The sequence below is a fragment of the Phaethon aethereus genome, assembly GCF_964289735.1.
Source record: "Phaethon aethereus genome assembly, chromosome: 2".
In the NCBI taxonomy this organism is placed as follows: Eukaryota; Metazoa; Chordata; class Aves; order Phaethontiformes; family Phaethontidae; genus Phaethon; species Phaethon aethereus.
This window is the reverse complement of record NC_138582.1, coordinates 124,094,980-124,120,368: the sequence shown is the minus strand read 5'-3', so window position 1 is coordinate 124,120,368 and position 25,389 is coordinate 124,094,980. Positions and strand designations below refer to the sequence as shown.

Sequence of the window (25,389 nt, the reverse complement as noted above, 5' to 3'; positions counted from 1 at the left end):
CATGGCATATTGTCAGTCACTAGTAAAGCTCAAAAAGGATTCCCACTGGGTGTCCATATCCTGGAGGATTCCACCTCCATGCTTGTTCTTCTCTTGTTTTAAGTCTTGCTCTATTTATCCCCATTGGCTCCACATTATTGCACTTTCAGACACGGTGTGCTGGCCTGGCTGTGTTTCAAAGCGTGACAATGCAAGCCAGCAAGGTTTTGCTGATGAAAGCCGGAAGGTGTTCCCGGGGAAGGTCTGTGAGCCTGCGAGGCGCGGGCACTGCAGAGGCAGGGCCACCGCTTTCTGTGTTGTGGGGAGTGGGCTTAGTTCTCATATTATTTTCACACCCTGGAGGGATGGATGCTGTTACCTGTACCAGACCCAGCTTCCTCCCAGTCGGATGTAAAGAGCGGCAGCCGGCGCTTTTTACTCTTAAGATGTGAATGCATTCACTACAAGACTCTTTTGGTTGTGATCAGTTCAAGATCAAGTTTGAAGTGTCTTTGCGCTATTAAATTGCAAGGCTAAGGGTTTTTTCCCACACAGTTAAAATCTTTTGTTCTGTATTTAAGTTTAAGATATCTGCTAGCACTTCTGTAATGAAGTTTTCTAGTTGTCTGTTCACTGACATTTTATCTTATCTTTAGGGACATGGTTTAGTGGTGGACTTGGCAGTGTTAGCTTTGCAGTTGGACTTGATGACCTTAGAGGTCTTTTCCAACCTAAATGATTCTATCATTTGCTTAAATGTTTGTATTCTAAATTAAGTGTAATTTAGAATAATAAATAAATTTGAATTGGTACATCTCTTTTAGCATTGTATCAAAAAGGGTAGCTTTACGTATTGTATTTGGAGGGCATCCACATTTTAGTTGTTTTACCTGTTTTTCTGTATATGCCACCTAAATCTATGATTTCTTAGTTCATGCAAATAGTTTTGCACCTTTTAAATCCTGCTTAATACTCAAGTCTAAGTGGCAGAAAATAGACGGGCAGGTTTTATGAAAAAAATTGACCTTCAGATGGACCTGTATATTCCAGATGGAGTCTTGACAAAACCTTAGGAGAGTATTATTCCCAATGTCCGTAATAAATGTTCATGTCACATGCTTCAAACAGTTTGCTTAAAATATTTTGTGTTACCTAACTATATGTTTTTAAACTGTTCAATGCATGCAGATTTTCAGCAGATGATACACAAGTACAATGGCTGAATTATGAGCAGTGATAACTTTTTATTGTAACCTTAAAATGCAGGTTGGATCATATAAACAAAAGCTTTGTCTCCTTCAAAGTGTAGAGCTGGATTCTCTTCGTAGAGGGGAAATGCAATCAGGATTGTTTAGCTAAGAAAAATTTGTGGTTTTCTTATGATCACTGACCTTTTTTTTTTGATAGGCAGAAAGACTATCATCAGCTTATGGATCCATCAGCCTATTTGGCATCACCAGGGATGCCAAATTTGAGTTATCTTAGGACTCCCCTAAATGACAGGAAGTGCCCATTTTAGCTGCTTCTTCGGGTAGAAGTTACTTGTGTAAATAATGAAATAGGGTAAATTTAAGCACTCTAAGTGTTTTATATAGTGAAAAGTATGGTTAATTTACACAGATGAAATTCTGACTGAAGGCTTTTAGCTTCATTGCTTTTTCTTCTAAAGTTACCAGAAAAGAGCCAGTTTACATCTGGAGACTATTCTTCTGTGAGACTTCTGAGACCCTGACATAACTTCTTTGGCAACACTTAATCAATGTGCAGTTTTTAAAATTTTTATTTTTAATTTTTAAGCGCATTTACTAAAGTAGATCTCAAAAGCTTTGCAGGAAGTGTGAAGTCCAGTTATCGTCTTAAACTCAGTAAAATCAAACCTTATCTGCATAGAGAAACAGTACACACATATACCAGTGGCATGCAGATATGCTTTATCTCAATTGCATCACAAAAGTTTTCTTTCTAGATGCAAATGACTTCTGGTCCTGGATATGAATCAGCATTGTGTTGCAGAAAACCAATACTTTATTTACAAAAGTACATTTTCCTGATTTGTTCTTCTGGGAATGAATTTTAATAAGAAAAACACCTGTCTGTTGTCTGACAGCTGATGACAGCATCAAAATCACTGAGTGACTAAGTTGACAAGTTACCCCTGCACATCAACTCATCAGGCTTTTATTGCTGTCTTGGGTATACAAGAAGCTTGTATTAAGTGATGTTTAGCAAGGACTCACTCTGTTTGTCAGTTCTGTGACACAACATATATGATGGAAGCAATAATGTCCCCTTGTCAGCTGAAGATGAGAAGATTGCAGTAGCTATTACCTGTTTGTGTAGTATGAAGCTTGTCTGTAGAGACGGAGACAAATCAAATGGCATGTTTTTTTTTGTCACACTGCCCAGATGGGGATTAGGCAAGTTCATGTAAAAATTCATGCATTGTTAGTCAGAAACTGATGGTTGAGGTTTAGGAAGAAATTTTCTGACGAAGAAATACAGCTTTTTTTCCTTAGATCAAGTGAATTACTGTGGTTTTATTGCTGTCATTCCTAGCTACTGTGACTTTACAACCATACAGTATTGAATGGGAAATTACTAAAAGCACTGTGAAGACATCCCTTCAGTGTGGAACTTACCTTCCATGTATTTAAGAAGTTCTGGAAATTCATCATTTTGTTTCAGTAAAATACTGTGATATTCTCTAATAGTTTCAGACAGCTCCTTCAGACGTAGACCAATGATCCATTCTTCAGCAGCTGGTAAAGTAGGTGGAAATGGCATGCCTTTGTGTGACGTATGCCCTTTTTAAAAATTTCATCAGGAAGATCCCTGCAAAGTACGATTCCTCATAGTGCCCTGCACTAAGATTTTTTTCCCAGGACAAGTTGACAGTAAACTCCCCAACTCCAGGTACCATATGGAGCTAAGTCTGAAGAACAATTTCTCCTATGGCATGTTCACATGTTGAAGAATATGAAAAATCCCTTTAAATTTTTTCAGCTTTGGGGCGTTTAGGGCCTAAACGTTGTTTAATGTTAATCACTGAATGTTAATCACTGAAATTTATAGTTATTTTAAACAGTAGAATTAGGTTTCAGCCACAAATCTAGGTTTGTACTTTCCACTTAGGTGTTCAGATGAAGGGCAGGCTGATCTTTAGAAAAAAAAAATGATGATTTTATCATCAGAATAGGTCACAGAAATACTACCTTTTGTGTGGTTTTTCTCATGCCTCCATGAAGAGACTTCGGCAGAAACAGCAAAAACAAACAGTTTCTTGCTACTACTTATTTTCGGTATGAATCTTAAGCATGTGATCTGAGTGGGTACGAAATCACTTAGATTTGATTTTTTATTTGTGTTTATTATTATGCACTAGTCTGTAGCACTGAAAACGTGTCATGAAGAAAACAGTGCAGTAGGGATTTAGTGGGAAAAATACTTAATAGTATTTTTAAAATGTTGCTGAATTGCGATGGTGACTAGCATATTTATTTGCATTTTAATGCATTCTCTTTCTTTACCCATATTTGCCTCATCATTTTATGTTGCCAAATGCTTGGTTAATGTTATTATTTTACATTTAAAGAAATTATGATGGGTTTTTGAGCATTACATGGTTTTTCTATTTTTTTTAATTTTTATTAATATAAAGATTTCTTGTTTTCCTCTAGAAAGGTTCTAAAGGAAATCTCTGTTGGAGACCTAAAGCCTAATGAAACAGTTGAAGCAAATCTGGAAGCACAGTTACTCTCCAAATTAGATCATCCAGGCATTGTCAAATTTTATGCAAGCTTTGTGGAGCGAGATAGTTTCTGCATTATCACTGAATATTGTGAGGTGAGACTTACAGATTACTTTGAAGAAATTTGACAGAATGTGTGCGTTAAAATAGGGTCTTAAAAGAAACCTAGCCCAACTTGCTTTAATGTTTTAGTTGGAATTTTACTCTTACTTACTTGTGGTATCACCTGCTACTCGTTAGGCATATTTCAAATAAGCAATGTTACCTGCTCACATGAGACTTGTAGCTCATAGACAAACAAACCAGAGAAGAGGAAATTTTAAACACAAATTCATTTCATTCACTATAATCAGTAATACAAGAAAGACTTAAACACAGATACATTACCAGATCTGTGGGTGAACTCAGAAAGGTTTTACCACATGTACTACTGATAGGTAAGAGAGGATAAAACTGGGAGTATGGGGACATGATATGAGATCAGATGTAAATGAGGAAGGGAAAACTCGCTTGTGATTTGGAGGTGATTACAAGAAGCTCAAGCCTGATCATATGGATGAAGAGTTTGGTAGTGGCTTTATGAAGTGGAGAACAGTGTGAGTCAAAGACCAGAGTTTAGAGGATACAAAAAATATTAAAGCAGCATATACTACAGTAGAGCTACCCGGTTTTTTCACTCCAAAAACATGCTGATGAAATCTATCTTAAGGTTTTAAGAAAATAATTTATACATATTTAAGCCAGCTTTTTAAGAGTTTATATAAAACAAGTGCCTACTTCAGGTGTGCTGTTTTAAAAAATGTAATCTGTTATACATACAGTGATCTTTTTATGAAACTGTGAAGCAGACTCTTCAGTTGTGCTCTGCTAGACATTTGAAATGCTTTGGAAGCTAATGACCTTGGACTACTGGGTTACCTGTCCACCAGTCAGACTTGTATTAACTAATCACATTTCTTCAAGCATTCAACTTTGGTGTGAATAATTAAAGAAGTACTATTCCTGCCAGTCACGGCTTCCTTAGAAGCTTTCTTTGATGACAGTTAAATGCCTAGCTGTTGCTGGGATTTTTAAAAATTAAGTCTGAAGTGTTCAATTCTGTTATGCAATCTGAATATTTGTTTACATATTATTTTAACACCCATACAGAAGGCCTTTGCATCATTCCCCGAATGTCTGACAGCTGGGGCTTCATGGAAATTTGGTATTGCCAACTCTCTGTGGAAATGCAGAGTTCAGAACTGAACTATTCTAACTGCCCAGATATTTCTGTGCACTAAGATTCATTTTTTCTCTGCCAGTGGTAGAAAGTGTCCTAAGTTAAACCTATAGGAATAAAGGACCCTCTTCAGCAGCATTATAGAGCTGGACTAGTGGCTTTGGTCCACTGCTTTTTTTTACTTTTTTTTCTTTTTTCTTTTTTTTTTTTAATCTGGAATAAAGTTTTAGGCAATCACCATAGTAATCACAAACTGCTGCAGCACCCCTTGGAAATTTTTTTTGCTCAGGTAATGTAAACTACCCTGCATGAAAATGTTTTGGAGCTTCTTTGGCAGCTTTCACAAATCAAAATCTTACAGGCAATATAAACATTGTCAGGTAAGTCATATTTCAAACAAAAATGCCTTTGTGAACCTTGGATTTCATTGTGTAACACAAATTGGTCTTCAATAAAATACAATTTTTACAAAGTAGTTACTTTAAAAGTTGCATCATTTTAATACATCATAAACTAGGACTAGTTGTACTTTCCCCAAACAATTATTCTGTCTCTTCAGCTGTGATGTGAGTATATAGATGCTAAGGAAATCTGAGCAAAAGGAATAACTAAAGCAATAAATGCCAGTTCACATTATCAGCTTTAGGTGCTAAGCAGTTTTAAATAAGTTACTGGTGTATTTGATACTCTTGACATTTAAATAGAAAATGCAGCTCGGAAACTCCCTATCTACTTAATTTGTTAAATTCCTTATGAACTTCATTATACTGACCTTCTGAAATGCAAAATTCGGTTAACAAACTTCTTCAGAGTTTCATGGCAGCAGTATTTCAAGAAATCTTTTATGATGCATTTTTGTTTTCCCTTTTTAGACACAAAATCAAGGTTAAATCAATTGTAGGACATTGAGACCAGTGTTCTCTGCTTGAAGGTAAAAATCCATACAGTTACTTGAGAGCACATGTAGTACTTCAACTTGCCTTTGTTCTCCTTAGACGTTTTGAAGAAAATGTCCCCCAACTTAAGAGAGTACCCACCAACCTAACTCTGTAGGTCCTACACTTCTTTTTTTTTTTTGCATTTTTCATGGCAATGTGTGATTGTGATAGAGGACAGCTTGGAACAGGGAGAAATGGTGATTGGAGCCTGCCGCACTTCATCTGTCTTCACCTGGGTAGTGCATAGTCCCTTGTGGCCAGTAGCCAGCTGACACATGTTTGAACAGCCCCTGAGTCTTGGGCTATTGCTGCAGTTGGCTCTGGATGGTCTGGAGCAGCTGTCTGGAATAGGCGAGTCATTATTTTTGAGGTGTGTGAGCAGGCTCAAACACAGGCCATCTGGTTGCCATGCAGCAGTGTACCCAGCAACACTTTTTCTTTCCTTCCTCTGCTCTGCTGCAGGCCACCAGGGGGAAGCTGTTGAACATTTGGAGTTGCAAAGGGGAAGCAGCTGCTGAGAGCTCCAAGTTCCCAGAAGACCTTCTCTCTGGCCGCAGGAGGGAGGCAGATGGAGAGCTGAAGCCATATTCCCTTCCCTAGTGAATGAGATGATTCAGGCATTTCAATTAAAAATTGCAGGATGTTGTCAGGGAACACAATTTTCATATATGACAAAACTTTTTTTTTCTTTAACACACTCGGTCTTGAACGTTGTAACTTGGAACCTCAGGGATCACAGAAGTTACTGTAAATTTGTGTTAAAGTACAGGACAGAAATGTATGGCTCTTCAAGGACAGAATCTGCTTACTTTGTAGCAGCAGTGTGAGGCACTGGTGGTGTTGGGAACAGAAAAACAATAAATGCTGAAGACATCATAAAATGTTGAGATTCAACAGTGCAGAGAAGGGAAGGGTTCTTGGTGGGAAATGGTGGTACAGGTACAGTTGTACAGGTTAAACTATTGTACATGGCACAAGAAACTTCTGATTTTATGCAGAATGTATAATGTAAAAGTAATGATTTACGGAGAATAAGCTGTCCTTATGTAAGGTACTTAGTCACTATAGTACAGTGAGACTCACAGTGCCTTTGCTCTGGGATTAGTTACCTCAACATAGTGCTTGCCACTAGTGTGTATTCTTGTAGACAAAATCAATTTATTTTATAAACTGGATAAACAGCAAAATGAACAATTTTTATATAAGTTGCCTCAAAAACCTCTTTCATCATGCTGCTGTTCAACTGATTTTTTCAAACATCTGACTTACAGTTTTCAAGTAGTCTTTTTCTATATATATTTTCTGGTTTATTTTTACTGCCTACTGTGTCTCATATTGCTCCATTTCTAGTGTTACTTCATGATCAATTGTAGTTTTAATGAAGTGTTTACAATAACACATGCTACAGATCCTTGAAGCTTTAATTCGGCTTTGTTTCTACCAGAAGGGAGTTTGGAAGAGGGACAAAGTATCATTATTAAAGAAACTGTGTTTTAATTCTTAAGAGAACAGCATGGTTTCTTTGACAGTGATGTGGTTATTTCAGCTTAATAAGTGTCACTTGACTGTGCAATATTTGACTTAAGTGGAAATGCTTTTCCCAAATTTGTAAACTTATTTGGACCGATCAGGGCAATTTATTTTGCTTGATTTAGGTGTCTGCATACTAGAAGGCCCTCATAAACTTTTGCAGAGAAGCAGCTTTTCTACAACATGATCCATCTCTTCCTAAAGTAGACAGCTAGATGGCAGAGATAATTGCACTATACAGGTGCCTGTTCCTTTGTGTTAACTGTAAAGGGAGTTTGAGGTGACCAGCTCGGATGTACATGTCTAAAGCTGGGTGACATGAAGTGAGAACAGTTGAAAACTTCAAGGATATTGTGTAACACTAAGAGAAAACTGACCTGCTTTCCCTATGCAGGCAGACTCCTTGATCTCATTTTGATCCTTAGTTCTGTATGCTTTTGGTGCTGGGAGGGTTCAGCATTCATGTGCAAGTGTTCATTTTACAGACTACATGGTAGGAAGCCTGAAGGTCCAAGAAGGTGGAGTTGATGAAGTAGAAGACATTTTTAAAACTTACTTTCAATGTACAATTATGTTGTGATATTTTTCAGGGTGGAGATCTAGACTTTAAAATTCAAGAGTACAAAGAATCCGGGAGAATATTCACTCAAAGACAAATAATAGACTGGTTTATACAGTTGTTACTTGGAGTCAACTACATGCATGAAAGGTACAGTCCTTTAATATGAAAGCGTTTAGCTTGGGAGGGGAGTGAGTAGACTTACTGACTAGTTGCAGATACTAAAACAGAAATGAAACAGTATGGATTGTCTTGTATTGATATAAAGTCCTGGTCACCAAACTGCTGTAGTATATGTTGTATACCTAAAGTGTAATTACTTATCCATCCTGCAAGAACACTGTGTATTATATCTTTTAGCAGCGCAGTGGTAGATGTCTTTTAGCGTTAGACATACTTTTTCAAATAGCCAAGTGAAAAATTTAGCACAATAGAAATAGTTCAACATTGTTAGAAGAAAATGGATTAAAAGGTTAAAACAAAGTCAGCTTTTTCAAGGGGAGTCAACAAGGATCTCTTGCAGATATTTAATGTGAATAATCCAATATATATTCTGGATGTACTCCCACTAAAATCAGTGAAGTTACGTACATACATTCTTTGAAAACAGACATTACTTTTTTAACAGCACATAAAAGATTAACCTGAAAAATTGCTGCAGGTCACCTGGACAGTGATGTGTGGAGATCACACTTTGTTTGAGCAGGGGTAGGTACAGGTGAATACCTACCTGGTCATCTCCATGGGTGTAGTTCTGGACTGTAATGTGATTTAAGCAGGCTGACTTCAGTGATTTAAACAGTTCCCTTGTTGCTGGTGTACTGGACATGTGCATGAGCCCTGTTTGGTCCCTTTCCCGTGTCACCCAGTGCTGTCACCTTTGAGGTAGGTGGGATTATTTAGCATGGTATGAGGGAGATGGAGTTCTGTGCTGAGCCAGGAGCAGAAGGCCCAGCACACTGCCACCCACACTGAGAACTGGAGGAACAGATGAGCAAATGGGAGTACAAGGCTCCTTTCCTAGAGTTTTTCAGAAACAGGGAGCCAGTTGAAGTTAGCCTGGCTTTCAGCACCTTCTCCTTTCCTCTTTCCCCTTCCTGTTGCTTTTGCCCATTGACAGCTCTGAAATGTCACGTTAATGACTAAGGCAGAGAATCCTTTCTAAAGAGCATTGTAGCCCAAAAGTCCAAGATTTTTCATCCTGCCAAGCTGAACTATTTGGATGATTATTCCTATTGAACTTTATAAGGATGTTGTTGCAAGGGCTGTTTTAGCAGAGGCTAAGGATGTTTGTCTGTAATCACCTGCATGTTTTGGGGAGATGAGCTAATCTGCCTAAAATAATGGCCTAAATTATTAATATAGCCAGGGGGAGAAGATATTTATGTTTGAAGAGTAGGTTACACCCAGAATTTGGAGATAAGAATTCTTTTTTTTTTTCCAAGATGAATGTAAACTAGAATCCATAGTCTTTTATCCTGCATGAGTACTCAGAAAACAAGATTATTATGCACTGCGTTGGAAGTGAAAACAAAATTGATGTAGCTGTTTCAAATATCTTTCACAGCAGAGCTTGGGCCAAGTTCTGTTGCCTGAACTTGAGTTGCGACAGCACAATAGGTAGAGATAGTCACTACAATAGGTAGTTCTGTCACCAAGAACAACCATTTCTGAGTTGAGCTGAAGTAAAATATGTGGGATACGTTGACCTAAACTGATAGATGCCTAATGAATTTTTTGCACTTGCAGTGTCAGACTGTAGTGGGAAGAGGGCAGAGTGAATTGCTGTCCAGGATGCAAGAGCATTTTGGTGCGTAAATGCCAATTTATATGGGGCTTGCACATGACATGCCACCCCACAGGCTGCAATGATGGCAGCACAACGAAGAGAGCTCTCTTGGGATGCGGTGCTCTTCAGCATTCACCTCAGGCCGAAAGGATAGAGGGAAATGGAAATAAAAATCCTGACCATTTAATTAAACTATCAGTGTGGGGTTTTTGAATTACCTTCTCGAACTCCAGTTTAACAATTTATCATTAAAAGTTTTGCTAATCTGCAAAGTCCACTTTTGGTGAAATCCTTTCTTTAATGCATGTGTTTAGAGGACACATTGTGCAGACTAATGCGGGATAATAATAATATTGCAGTTGGACTAGATGATCATTGTAGGTCCCTTCGAACTGAACTATTCTATTTTATTGTATAAGTTATTCTTTTTGTCTTTCATTTTCTGTATTTCCTCATGCCTCTTTTATCTCTTGTTTTCCCATGCATCCCTTTTGTCTACTCTTCTCTCTATTTTTCTCATCTTCTACTTGTTCTTAAATAAATATAAAAAAAAAAAAAAATCTTACAAATAAGCTTTCTTTGGTAAATATCTGTATTACACTACTGGGTTTCCTGAAAAGTAGTTTAATTCCACAGTGAAAGCAGCAATTTGATTTTCCAAACAGCATTTCATTTTCTGTCTTTGAATCATAGCTATTTAATAGCATCTCTCCAGACACATACAAATATTTTTATTTGCACTTCCTGTATTGTATTATGTGTTATTTGACGGTATGTACATTAGAAAAGTTAATATTTATCTTATTAGTTTAGAGCCAAACAATAGCTTAAATGGAAAGGTTAGGCTTAAAAGAATTTAAAACTACTTACAGAAATTAATTTGAATTAGTGAAACATAATAACAGCCCTCTGTTTATGTATGGAGGTGTCATACATGGTTTCTTCTCTACTGATATGGAAAAAAGATGTAATGTGTTTGAACTATGTTCTAATGCAAAGAAAACTTTTCCCTAGAAAAAGAAGCTTGAAGTGTTAGTTGCCTGTGTGTTGGACTTCCTTGGGCCATTCCTTAGGAAATCCAGCTGCTGTGGATGGGATTTTTTGTTCCAGAGCAGCAAAAGTTATTATTTCTGGTTGTAGACATAGACTATGCTCTTGGTTGTCCTTCTTGCACAGCTTTAGTTAAACTTCTGCTCTTTTTGAAAACTCTTATGCTGGAAATGTATTTTAAAACAGGACTTTTTTGCTGCCTCAGGTTGTTTTTCTTTTTCTGTGATAATAAAGTTTATACAGATTAGGCATTCCTGTCTTATGCTTCATAAATCCCAAAAGGGGCATGAATATCTTGTGGCCATTATGCTATCTACTGGCTATTTTACATAATTGGAAGGATTTCTTAATTTTAAACTTGAAAGCCACGTTATCTAGAATTAAACAGATTCAGTCCTCATCTATCATTGATACAACCAGAGAGAAAAGTAAAGGAGAGGCAACATAGTTCAGTGGTTTTATCTAGATGGAGACAGCGTGAAACTATCATCTAATCTCTCTGGCACACTTGTAGCCCATTGCACATCACTGGAATTGACCCCACAGCCATCAGGCAATGAGGCCATTGATTCTTTTCACCTCAATCTGAATAAAGCTGACCATTATGTTATCCATTACTTTGCAAACCTTTATGAACAACAGAGAGATAGTTATACAGTTACAGCTTATGTAAACAAATCTGTTGCTTTCAATCTACAGGATAGCAGGCTTTGCCCAAGGACTTCATCTGGATTTCACATTGTCTTTCCTAGTACAGGATTCAGACTTACCCAGAAAATAGTTCTTCAGATAGAAGAAGGATAAATTAATTGCTGAATATTTCACAGCAGTAAACTACTTCAGCTTCAATCAGCTTCACTTGCTGGCATGTTGCAGAGGAAGCTTCATTCAAGAAGGCTGCCCACTGTTCAGTGCTTTGTGCTGCTTTTTTATTACTATGAGACAGCGAACAGGTACTCTGTAGAACATGGGTATGGGTATATTTATAGCCCAAATTTGAAAATATTCTTAAGTGTTAATTTCTACCCAAAACAGCAATAGCCACTTCACTGTCTGTCAAATTAGATTAAATTTTGCTGCAACCCAGTTAATTAGTGTTGCCTTTATAGGGCTGTCTTGCTACAACAAAAAGTCACACTCTTTCTTAAACTGGATTTACAGTGCAGGTTCAATATTTGTTTCTTACTAGAATTAAAGTAGTTGTTTCAGTTAAGGTTTCAGCTTGTAACTTGTTTATTTTCTGACATATCGTGGCAGAACAAGGTGACTTGCATCAAGGGATCGTGGGAAATTCCAAAGAATCACCCCAAGTATTTCTTAGTCATATTAATACATAAAAGCATCTTATAATTATTGGTAATGCAAATAATGTGCATAACATCTTCATCAATATGTTGCAAGCTTATATTAGCATTACATTCTAATTCAAACTAATGTGACCCAAACATCTCTTCATCTCCTTTTCAAATAATATGCTACTGAAAGCTTTCTAGATAGTTTTTATATGTCAAGATACCCGTTATTGAAATCACAGATATCCAGGAAACTTTTAGGTTCATGGAGTCTGTGGTTATCTTTCTACAAAGTAATACAAATTTTAAAAAAAGTTAAAACCCACCAATGCTCAACAACAATATGCAAGAAAAATCTAACTCGGTGGAGTCAAGTTCTTTCAAAGGCTCTGTGTGATGAATGGTAGGGAAAGACTTTATGAATCTAAATTAACAGAGCAAGATTTATATAAAACTACGTCTATATATAGGGTTATGAAATAATAATGAATATCACCTTAGCTTATTTCCTTACTGATGTAATGTATGATGAGCGTATGCATATTGCTCAAGAAAGTTGCCAAACAGAGAACAAATTATTTATAAACATCAGTGGAGTCATTCTGAATAAAACTTTCATTTTTCCCAGTATGCAAACCTTTCTTTACAAGCATTACTTTCAGGACAAGAGCTAGAAAGATTGCCATATGAAGCATAAAGAACTCTTTTTTTTCTCTATGTCCCGTAAAAATAGAAATGTTTCCTTTTCATACTCAGTCTATGTGCATACTACAATGTCTTCTAGAAGTTATTTTTCACATTTTTTCCCATTTGTGAAATGAGTATATTGAATTTAGTATTTTTTTTTCTCTCGCAAAAATTATTTTCAAATAAGTTGTGGACTGAATTGCTTATTTAAATTATGCTGTAGAATTCATATTTTCTAGTCTTAATATGGAAACTATTTTGGAAATAATTTCAGTATCTCAATGCCTAAGACTCTTACCAATTCAATAAAATTCATGATAATACTTGAGGATTGCTCAAGAACAATTGCATTCTATTAGTATATTTGTTTTTCCTGCCCACATCTCAAGAATCTTAGAATGTCAGTTGCTTTCCTTACCTGTTCTAAATGGCTGAATGACTACTGTATTCATATTAGTAAATACAATTTCTGTAGCCAGTATGTACCAAATGCTATTTTAGCCTCCTCCTGAGCAGAGCTGGTAACTAATACTGTGTGTTATGAAGCTATTTAAAAGTGGATGAGTTCTAGTTTAGTTGAGGATGTGGGAACCCTTTTGGAAGCATTATTAACAAGAATTAATTGAGAACATGTTTTGTGTACTGTAGAGATATTTTATTTTCCTAAGGGGCTGGAGAATTACTGTCACACGTTAAGATTTCAAGAAATTCAGAAGATGCTGTTTGTCCCCATGTGGTGTGTAGCTTATGATGTTGTTTCAGTCTTTGATGGAAAAATAAATCTGTAAAAGCTAGTTATTCTTTTCCTTTTCCTTTTGATGTCTATCTTTGTAAAGGTCTTTTATCTTTCACACCATTACTGTAAAAAATTGAACTACTAGCCTAGTCTATATACATATTTGTCTTTCAAGTAATACATTTTCTTTGAAGGAGAGCTCCCTGAGCTGTTAGAATCTTACTGCTGTTTTTCTCATCCCTTATTCTGTTGTGAGACATCTCATTCTTCTGGCTGAAAACAAGATGTAATGCTTTTAAGAAGAGTCAGATAGGAAGACTTGCCTTTCTTCCTTCCTCTGCAGCTCATGTTAAGCCTGTATCTGTATTCCCAAGCTGGGATCCTTGGGTGCATTATTATTATCCTGGCTGCTTAGGCTTTCATCCTCCACATGGGTGTCTGAATGCACCTCTGTGTTTATATGAAGCTCCTTAATGCCATCGTCTGTGCATTGTCACTTACAGGGTTAGACTGTAGCAGTGGTGGGCTGGTCATCCTAACACGGAATGAAGATAAATACTTGAGATACTTGATACATGGCTGAATGCTTCAAGTTGGATGAGGTTGAATTTCCTTTTATATTCCAGGCGGATACTTCACAGAGATTTGAAAGCCAAGAATATATTTTTGAAAAACAATCTTCTTAAAATTGGTGAGATTTTCATACTTTTTAAAGACATATTTTAGCATGATAGAACGGTCCAGCAGATGTTTTGTCAATAAGGAGATTTAAATAAAGTAATGTCTGATACAGCATTTTGATTTATGGTCAGACATTTATTTGACAGTCAGACACAGGAACAGGGGCCTGGAGAGGCAGTGAAATCTCCAGCCTTGAAGTGCTGGACCTGGACCTGAGCAGCCTCATATAACTTTGAAGTTGGCCTTGATTTTAGCCAGGGGTTTGAATCAGATGACCTTGTGAGGCATCTTCAAACCTACATTGTTCTATAGTTCTATGATTTTGTGGTGTCTTTATTTTAAAGAATTACAGAAAAATGTTTTTTTCCGTATTTTAAAATGCTGGCACTTTTTTTAGACATACAGTCATTGCATCATGTCTAACAATAAACACAAAGAGTTTATATGAATACATATAGATTTATTGTTTCTGCTGTTATTTTTAGGGGACTTTGGAGTTTCTCGTCTTCTGATGGGTTCATGTGATCTGGCAACTACATTTACTGGGACACCATACTACATGAGTCCAGAAGCACTGAAGCACCAGGGATATAACACAAAATCTGACATCTGGTGAGTAGTCAGCATGCTATTCCAGTTGAATTAGGCATTTATTTTCTAGGTCAGCATTTGATGTTATTGAGGCACTATTTTTTTTTTTTTTTTAAATGGTGCTCTCAGTAGGGTGCTCACATCACTCCGATAAAACTGTTCCAGGACATTTGTATCATATGTTGCAATTTGAAGGTTTGTTCTTTGTGTTGAGGCATGTAGTTTGCTTTTATTCTGGGTTATCTGGGACTTCAAAGGAGAGTAAGATTCAGGTCCGATCTCTGCCATTACACAGGATGATTGTAGACCAAGTTTAGGTTTTGCTATGAAGGGGGAAATGTTTTTCTTTCTCATATTCAGACAGATGAATGGAAAGAAGCAACTTTCCGTAAAACTTCTAAGTGGATGCAGAAAGAGTGACCCCTGGCTGAAAGAGAAGCAGAAGGACCTTCTTAGGAACTGAATTGAAAAACATTGGCAAATGTGAAAAGGAAGAAGGTACTTGGAAGGGGAGCTGAGAATGGTAATAACTGGAGTGTTAGGACAGAAGCAAAAAGGCACTGTTTTAGAAAAGGCTCACAGGTAGGAAGAAAAGTGTCAGTTCTGCACTTAGATGGCACAAATTCTTGAGATCTAGATTTCTGAGGTGATGATTAGAGAATCAAGTTGAGAATCTGAGATCTGTTGAAAGACTTTAGGAAACCTTTAGGTGTGCAGATATTCTTGCAACCTAAGATGAAGAATGATTTTTTTGAATGGGGAAAATACCTGGCTTGTTTATATGTGTGTCCTAAAACGTCTCATGTTTTACGATGATAGTTAAAACTATTGTGGTTTTTAATTCTGTCATAGTGTTTTTATATAAAATAGGCATTGTTTCTTCTCTTAAGAGGTGTTTTTTTTCTGTAGGTATGCATATGTGAAGGTTCCTTTTTATGAATATGTCAAATCAGGAAATTTCCTTTGTAAAACATTTGGCCGCTGGAATGTAATTTGTTTACTTGATAATTATTCTAGCTTCTGCTCAGTTTTGCCTTTTCAAAATATGCTTGTGACTGCAGGATATAATTCTGAAATTTGAGAACAATCATCTGTACTTTTAACTTTTAGCAGCCATTTTTCACAGTTAACATATTCAGTCCAGTCAATGGATGTGTCAGGAATCTCATCTCACGGTCTGTATAGCTGAACTGAGATGGATTTGATGTCAGATTCTCTCTTGTTCATCTGTATCAAAGCAAATATCAGTTAATACCTATAGTCAATAAAAATATATTGAGAGAAGATTTCAGAAGATGTCAAAACAAGTGAATAGACAGGGAAACCTGCCTTTTGTGCTCTTTTACTGTAAAGAATAATTTCTTTTATTGCAGTTGAAATGGAATGTAAAATACACATTTAAGTTCAATTTGTGGTTACAAGTGTCAATCCATATAAGTCATTGAAGTTGTACAGAGTAATTGAAAGCAGAGTTTGGTCCAAGATTTTTATAGATGATGTGTTGATCACCCTTTTGAAATTTAGAATAGCAGAAAAAAGCCCTCCCCAACTCACTAGCTATTAGCTTTCTGCTACAGTTTATGCATTTTGTAATCTTTCTGAAGCAGTACCAAGCACACTCATCTGAGGGTGGAACTGCCATCAGTAGGAGCTTCTTGGCCTTCAGTGCAGGGGCATTAAGGAAGAGGTGTGCCCTGACTCTCTAGACCCCCACCTCACAAACCCCTTCTCTTTCTGAGCCAAGAAACTCTCTTGTCAACTACCATGATTCATATGTTTGATTGATGCTTTCCTCATCCCATCTCTTTATTTAATCTTTTAATAATGGTTCTGTTTGAATTTTTTGTGTTTGCCCCATTTAATGGGGCCAAAAGACAAGAGATCCCTTAGCACCCAGGGGACCCCACCCTGGAGGCTCCAGGTGAGATTAAATTCTTGTGCCACTTTGCAGGAAGTTCAGTTGTTCATTAAGAAGTTGCCCAAGTCTTTTATGCATACCAGAAGTGACATTCTGTCTTCAGACTTATCCTTCTGATCTGTAGCAGGACTCAAAATATTACACACAAAAAATTCAGAATTACAAGTGTTCCCATGTTAAATGTATGAGAATGTAAAATACCTTCTACAAAAGGCAGTTATTGCTATCTCACTATGTTATCATGGTCCTCTTGCTGTTCAGTCCAGTTAATCATTGTTCATTGGAAAGACCTTAATTTACACTGTGTTAATGATGTGCTCTAAAGAGACATTGTGCTTTTCAGGTTCACTGAAATGTTCTGCAACTGGCTTTTCAAAATCACCTTGAATATTCACAGTACAGCAGCTGGTGCAAAAAGTGTTGTCCTTTATAACCCAAGGTCAATAGATTTAAAAAGCTTCGTGTGTTACTGTTTTTACACTGTAGTTCGGCAGTTAGGCTAAAGAAGCTGCATTTATGTTTGTCCTCAGTTAAAATTTCAGGGCTGGAGTTCTTTGCTATTCCATGCTTTATGCCAAATTCACAGGAGGCAAATTGAAACTGGCACATACATTTTCCTTACCATCCCTGAGCCTGGACTGGCCCGGCAGTAAGGGAAAGCCTTTGCCGGTGACACAGTCTGGGCTTTCCTCCTTTCCAGGCGAGGAGCTTTCTTGGGGAGCTGGTCTCAGTTCAGCAGTTCACCAACCCCTCTGCCTGTGGCTGCTTCCCCTTAACGAGCCGGCAAACGGAGAAGAGTCAGCGCGGCGCCGGCTGCCGAGCTGGGACAGCGCCGAGTTCAAGAGGCCAGGCCAGTCGGGGATCAGCCAGTGATGTGTGTGCACAGATTTGGCAGTTGGGGCTCCCTTTTACAGCAAGACCCAGAGGTGCTGTGGTGCCGGGTCCTGGTGACCCTTCCTGGCCTTATGCACCGTGTGGTGGGACTGACACTGGTGTCGGGGGTCGGTCGGCGTTCCCCCACCACGGGCACAATGGCACTGCATTCATGTGTCAAGCAAACTGAAGACTGTATGTGTCATTTTAAGGTGTTTCTTAGGGTCAGGAAAGGTGAAGTCATGTGCTGGGACATGGTTGCAATCTGCTTCTCTGGGACAGTGAGTATTTTATAATTGACAGAAAACAGAGCGCAGAGGGAGCCGTGTGAAATAGCCGGTAGCCTGGTGGCTAAGATGGTCCCTGGTGGTGTGAGGGGCCAAAGTTAGCACCTCGTCTGAATCAGACAGAGCAGAGATGTTGGTGTGAACCTCTGATGTCCAGGAGGAGCAGCTGGTTTATTTTCAAACCCCTACAGGCAAAAGTTTCATCAAACCTCTGTGGCTAACAAAGCCTCCAAACTTCTTGTTTAACCTAAGTTCATGTTCCAGTGACACACTCTTTCCCTGGAAAATGCCCAACCATCTCTGTACTTACAGGGACACAACAAGTAGGAGGCATCCCCTGTGTTAAACCCCATGTGCTAGGTCTGTATATTAGATCCTTTGGCCTTTGACCGATTTAGCTTATTAGTTCTTTTGTTTTGCAAGGCATGTGTGGGTTTTATTTTGTTATTTGGGAGGGGTTTTTTTTTAAATATTGTTGGTAGGAAATAGTGGGTCAGAATCTACCCAGATTACATTGATGTCATCCAGTTTAGACTGTTGAAGAATCATGGCAGAACAAGTCTCCCAGCACCAACAAATGCAGATGGAGACCCATCAGCAATGTTAAGAAAGCAATCACAGATCCAGGGGGATTACGTGAAAGTCTACCAACAAAGTAACAAATTTAATCAGCTTTTATTTCAGTCCATACAGGGACTGAAAAACAGAAATGATAACAGAAATAATTTAGTTGAAAAACAAATGCTTTTTTTCACTTAGACACTTAGCAAATTCTTTATGAGAGGTATGAATAACTTCCTTTTTGTTTTCCAGAGACAAAGCAATGTCACAGTCACAGGTAAATCCATTGTACTCTATGACTTTCAGGAAGTACTGTCAGATTTTGACAGAGGGCTCTGTAGGGTTTGGGTAAATTTGGCTCCCTACACCACAGATCTTGGGACTTTCATTTTAATTGTGCATGTTTGTGCTTTCCCCCCAATTTGTCGTCTTCTTTAATATTAACAATTCAAAAATTGATGATTTTTTTCCTCACTGCCAAATTTTATGTAGAATAGTTACCAAAAATAAGTAAAAGCAGTGAAGACCTGAAAAGCAGCGGGTAAGAGAGTTCTGATGGTATGTGCATACATGTACATATTCCTCTTGGACTCTGGAGTCAGAAATTTCTTAAAACCTTCTGGTATGATCAGAACAAGAGATAAAAGTCGCAAATGTATATGCATTTACATTACCTGGCTGTTGGAGTTTAATTTAAAAGCTGACTTGGATCTTACAGCCTTTGAAGAACTATAACATAGTTTGGGCAGATATACAAAAGATCAGAAGATGTTAAAAGGACAGCAATGCTTATGTAAGCAATAGCAACAAAAACATCAGAGTGGTTTCTCCTGAGGAGAAGTTAGAGGTCTGTCAGTCAATATTGTAGAGAATACACTGAAGCCTGTCCAGATGCTCTGTTTTATGACGTAGTTGAACACAAGTGGCTTCAACATGAAATGGTCATATGTCAATTTTGCTGAAATGAAGTGCTGTTTAGGACCTTTGCCAAACCTGTCCATGAATATAGGGACCCGTCAAACCGAATACACTGGCTGGATAGTTTAATGACCATTTTAGAATTTTATAATATTGTCAGTTATACAAGCTAAGATTATAAAAGTAATTAAATGTTTGGGTTATATGCATATTGCTTATGGGAATCAGGAAGCAATTTTCTCTTGCTGAATATGCTCCTTACAAGACGCTTAGACCAAGACTGTAAAAACACAACTGAGAAATGCAGTCTTGAGGCAAAAGCTTTGCAGTAACTCCCTTGGACCATCACAGTTCAGCAGCTGTCCTGGGAAGAAATAGCCTTGCTCTGGGACCTAGGGCAGCATTTCTTAGTTTAGGAGGTATTTATTTCATTTCAAAGAATTGTATCCTGCAGTAAAAACTTTTTTCTTTTTCCCTCATTTTTCTTTCATTTTTTCCTTCATTCTTTTCTTTCATGGGACAGATGGGGTTTTCCCTGGGTAGCCTGTTCGTGGCCTTGGCTGCAGCAGAATGCCTTGGGTGTTCTTTTCGTCTTCCTCCAAAGCCTCAGGTGTAGTCAGAATACTAAACTATGTGAATAAATGGGCTTCCCTGATGTGGCAAATCTTGTGTTCCTAATGGCTCATTAAGCAATTTCTAGCTGCCAGAATCAAGCAGCGCCCAAACCAGATTGATTCTGCAAAAAGCAGTTACAGTACAGTCTGTCAGGTAGGGATTTTCCTTCCTTTTTTCTTCCCTCTGGCTGGTTTCCATTTTTGTTTGATGCTTCCAGATGCCATGTGTGCAGGGTTTTTTTTTGTTGTTCTTTTTATTTTAAATTATTTTCTCATGTAGTTATTATTTTGTTTCAGAATTTGAGCATACATCATAAATATAGATCATCATCTATGTGCCTGACTGTTTACTCATTTTGGAAGTTTGAAAGCTGGTTGACAGTTAAATCTTTAAAAAACTAGGCAATTATTTATGTACCTCAGTAGCTGGTCTTTATGCAGTTGTTACAAAAATGTTCTAATTCTTTTCACATACTGCTTTGAACAGTACCACTGAGAGAGTCCCCTATTCTCTCTCCTCTTCCTTATTGGCATTGTATGTAGAGCCTGGGTTTCAGCTTTAAAATTATTTGCTCTTGTTCTTTTATTGCAAGACAGACTGAATTGATTCATCATCTTTAACCAAAATGAATAATTGAAACTTGATTCATTATTTGCTTTCAAAGATAATGTTTATACCCTTTTCATCAAAGCCATTCATACCTATAGAAGTATGTGTTGTACCTATACGTACTTCTACTTATTATTGCTATACTTTATTTTCATACTGCTTCTGTAAATTTTAAATACCACAATCAAATATTACATTAAGAGTAAAGTTGCTCTGATATTTAAGTTGGTTACTTAGATGAGTCTGGTGGTGTAGCTGGCTCTCTCCAGCATTTTCCGTGACCTTGATCAAGTTACTCATCAGTGCCTCAGTTCTCCTGACTATCAAATTGGAGGTAACTGAGCATCCTTCAAAGCCTGGATAGCTCAACTACCCTATTTTTTAAAAAACATCTGTCAGACAGAACCCAGTTGAAGTGCATGCTGTTATGAAGAGTCATTATATAAATTATTAGGAGAGTCTTTATGTTAAAATGTTCAACTTGGTAATCTTTTACCATCTCAATGAGGACTGGTGAATAAGAGCCTGGTAAATAAATGATAAACCAGGGGCCCATTTAAACTTGTTTGTAATCGTTCCTCCTGGTTTTTAATGATTTAAAACTGACACTCGTTCTCAGCTAGGCCTCTAGACCTACATGTTCAGATTTTTTCTTTCCTTCTCCAAATAAAATTTAGAGGAAACTTAGTTTTGGATGTTGCAATATGATGCTCTCATCTAAAATTTAATATTTCTTTGAGTACAAACCGTTTTCATAATCTATTTTGAGTATGTGGCCAAATGAGTGAAATCACACCAGAACACACTTCTGTTATTTGAAATTGTCATTATTTAATTTGAACTTGAATTGTAGCCTCAGTTTGTTGTCAGAAATTAATTTAAACAAACCAATTTAAACAAACCTATGTCCAAACACTACTAAACTATTTTCTCAGTCAGTCACTAATTAAAAAACTTAATTCTTAAGTTAATGAGTAACCACTTACAGTAGTTCATATAATAAGGTTTTACTGTACTTTTAAATAAATTAATATGTGTATTTATGTACAGAATTTAAATTTGTGCCTGCACTTACAGAAATAGAACAATGATTTCTCCTGATTATAAAGCTAGTAATTTGTAATCTGAATAAAAATATTTCAGGTGAAAAGGATAGCATGATAATGAAATATCCTATTGCCAGGAGAAAAGGGCATACAATTATGATTTTATTTACTGTAATGTCACTCTGCATGCTACTTTCAAAAATATTGTTTATGTTATACCTATTATTTTATTCTTCAAGGTCTCTGGGATGCATTTTATATGAGATGTGCTGTATGAACCATGCATTTACTGGACACAATTTTTTGTCTGTTGTGTTAAAAATTGTAGAAGGTGATACACCTTCTCTCCCTGATAGATATCCAAGCAAACTGAATGCTGTGCTGTGCAGGTATGTTATTTTCTTGCTTAGCGTGTTTTTAAGTTAATTTGGAAATTGCTTAATTATGACTTTTGGTTTTTAATGTTTCAGCATGTTAAATAAGAATCCTTCATTGAGACCAGCAGCAGCAGAGATCCTAAAAATCCCTTATATTGATGAACAACTAAAGGTATATAAGAAAAAGCAGTATCTGTACACTTACCATTTGAGTATGTATTTTGCAAAAGCAGAATGGAGGCAGAGAAAATGTACTGAGTAAAAATAGATAGCAGTTCATAGGAACATTAATCCAGGGGACTTTCAGAGCTAAATTACAAATATGACTGAGATAGTGAGGCAGTGAGAAATGAAGCCCTTGTCACTTTGCGTGCTGAATGTATGCCCTTTTAAATGTTATGAGCAATAAGGAGAAAGGGCATTTATGTGTAACAAGTGCAGCTCATTCAGGCCTGGGTTCCTATAATCTCTAAACTGTTCTGGTTAGTCACAGTTTTAATGAAAAACAGTGCATCTTGCTCTTTTGGTCCCTGCTTCAGTGTATATATTATTTGGTCTTCTAAGAAGGTGGAAAAGGAAACTGCTCAGTCAGTTTTTACAGGACTGTGTTGGGTCATAGCTGAAGTCTGGATCACTTTTGCCACAAGTGTCGATACCACTTATATTTTATTTCCTTGCAGAATATACAGTACAAGTTCACAAATATGACTGTGAAAGACAAGGCACTTAACTGGCAGAGAGAAGCTGCTCCCATTTTTGATGCTGTGTAAGTATTTTTAAGTGTTTTATGGGCAGCAGTATATGAAATTACAGTGTTGCCAAATAGTATGTTGTAAACACTTGTGTTAATCTCATAGTGCTTTATATTTAGAGGCACCCATTCCCCAGAAATACAGAAGAGCAACCACATTAGTGAGATGCATAATTAAGATTTAGGGGGGAAAAAAAGGATTTGCAGATCAAATGTTTTTATTCTGTAACTGTGGAAATTGTGCATGCATGTGTAGTATATGCATATGTTAATTTCATACTAATTGGTATGTAAATTATAACCTTTTTCTTTACATTTTGAAGGTTTAGATCATCATTTTAGTTATGTCATGGTCATTTATAGTGCTGGTGCTTGTGTACCTACTAATTATTGAACGTGAAAGCTATGTTTCCTAAATTACACCAAAATAAAACCATATACACTTAAACTAATATTCAGATAATATGTCCATAGGATACTATTATATTTGTCTTGTAACTATAGTGAGAAATTAAGGCTAATGAAGTTTCTTGGCTCTTATATCAGTAGTGCCTTCGCACATGATCTCTCTTTTAGGCACTGAATATGTATTAAATTAATTAATTGCATTAAATTACAATGCTACAATGATTAAAGGAAATGTCAGCATGGGCAATTTCATTTTGTCTTTGTAAATTAGCTCTGCAGTTTTGATGGCAGCTGGCCCTCTTCTTTTCTTCCTGTCCGTGAGTTTTCTGTATATGGTTTTGCTCTGTTAGGAACTAGCACGCTCAAAATCAGGAGTTTGTGATCCTGTGCAGATGCAATGGACATCCTTGTTTCTTATTTCCTCTAAATAACCGTCAAGACTTTAACACCTATGTGAAATTTCTTTTGAATTATTAAGTAACAGTGACAAAGAAGCTTATGCTCCAATCCAGAATTAGCAGTGCCTTTGAGGCAATAGGCATTTCCCCTTCGTTTTTTGCGACCTCTGCTTTTGGAGAGGACCCACGATTTTGCAGCTGTGGTCACTTTGCAGATGTTGCCAATTCTGCTGTTTGCAAGCATCCCTTCAGGAGAGGTGTCTAGCTTCAGCTTTTCCAAATAAAGTGTTATTTAGTATCAGTGGTAGGAAGAAAGCAGAACAAAGACAGTGGAATTCAACACAGCAAAATCTTCTGTACGTCTTTTTTACCCAGTTTAACTACTGGGAGTGTATCTGTAAAGTTCTCATCTCTAGAAATTGTGGTTTGCGTTTCCACCCTGTCACTTCTGTTCCTGCGCTCTCACATTGACAGATGAGTCTCTGTCTTTTTATCAGATCAAGCTTCTCTTTTTTGGTATAAATAGGTACCTTTAGTATAAATAGGTTGCTGGACTTTGCAAGCATAGATATAAAACACAACAGTAAATGATCCTGTATTGGCTAGTAACAGCTATCTAATAAATAACAACAAATGGAGCTGCCTGAGACTCCTGTCAAGTTTTTGATCTTACTATTCTGTATGATGGCTTTTGCTAGAAATAACCCTTTGCTTGTATACTGGAAATACAAGAGTCAGACAGGTAGATATGCAATAGCTGGGAAGTATTAGATGTATCTTTTGTCTATAGCTGCTGTTTTCAAGCTGATTCAATTAACTCTGAGTGGATTCCTGCCTCTTCAAATTAGATATAGTTAACTGCACAGATGTTCCGAGAAGATAGGCCTTAAATAGTTTTGGGCCACTGAAATCTTGCCCAAATATTATGCCAACTCTATCTGAATTATATGGACTATTTAATACTTATTGAAACATGAAGTATGAGAATCTTCAAGAAACTTTCAATCCATGCCTTTATTTTGAGGGTAGAAGATTTCAAATTACCTGTATGCACCAAAAGATTATAGATGCTTTGAGGAAGCAATATTTTTACCTGCAAAGTACATACCCAGACTTCAAATATCACCATGCTTCTAGAACAGACTGATAAAACCACTTTCTATTATTTGTAACATATACTATGTTCCATACCTGATCCATTGTCATTAGTTTGAATATGTTGAGCCTCATCACCTTCCAAATGGACACCATATATTGACAGAGCTAGCATATGGGGAGGACATGAATGCATATCCCAGAGTCTGTAACTATTTTTGTTCGAAAGCAAGTCTGGTCTGTAGTCTCCAAGAGAAAGAGCAAGTTCTAACTACAAAAATCACATTCTTATACATTTGTTAAAAGAAAAGAGAGAGTCAGCTGCTTCTGTGCAGGGTTTTAGAGCTCCTAAAAAATTGTGGAGCAACGAGTAGCAACTGTTTTTGTTAAGCATGGAAATTTATCTTGAGGTTTTCAAATTCAGGGCATCAATTTGAGAAAAACATCCTAGAAGAAACTTCACTATAAATTATCTTCAAATGTGCTGCAGCCTGATTATTTTTGTCTAAATGTTTGGAATATGCATAAAGTCATAATCTTCTTCTGACTTTCATTGTATTTATGAGAGTGTTAGCTGTCTGTATTGCTACTGGTAAGCAAAATGCCAAATAATTTCTGCAATCCCAGATCTAACGAGGTAGGCAAAGTGAAATAAAAATACCTGAAAAATGGTAGAGAGCAGAAAAGTGGAGGAGAAATAATTCAAACATAGTGAATTTTCCACGTTTGCTCTA

The 25,389-nt window shown here is 37.0% G+C and overlaps 1 protein-coding gene across 1 annotated transcript in view; it reads left to right on the top strand.

Annotated features, from left to right (window-relative positions):
- The window catches only part of NEK11 (NIMA related kinase 11), a gene marked incomplete at both ends in the record, with an annotated part of 99,259 nt that overhangs the window by 13,848 nt on the left and 60,022 nt on the right, over window positions 1-25,389 (top strand). Inside the window, 7 exons of the mRNA XM_081996360.1 lie at window positions 3,657-3,822; window positions 8,005-8,123; window positions 14,154-14,218; window positions 14,694-14,820; window positions 21,866-22,015; window positions 22,097-22,175; window positions 22,684-22,769. Coding sequence (XP_081852486.1) covers window positions 3,657-3,822; window positions 8,005-8,123; window positions 14,154-14,218; window positions 14,694-14,820; window positions 21,866-22,015; window positions 22,097-22,175; window positions 22,684-22,769 — 792 coding nt within the window. The remainder of the gene's footprint in view (window positions 1-3,656; window positions 3,823-8,004; window positions 8,124-14,153; window positions 14,219-14,693; window positions 14,821-21,865; window positions 22,016-22,096; window positions 22,176-22,683; window positions 22,770-25,389) is intronic.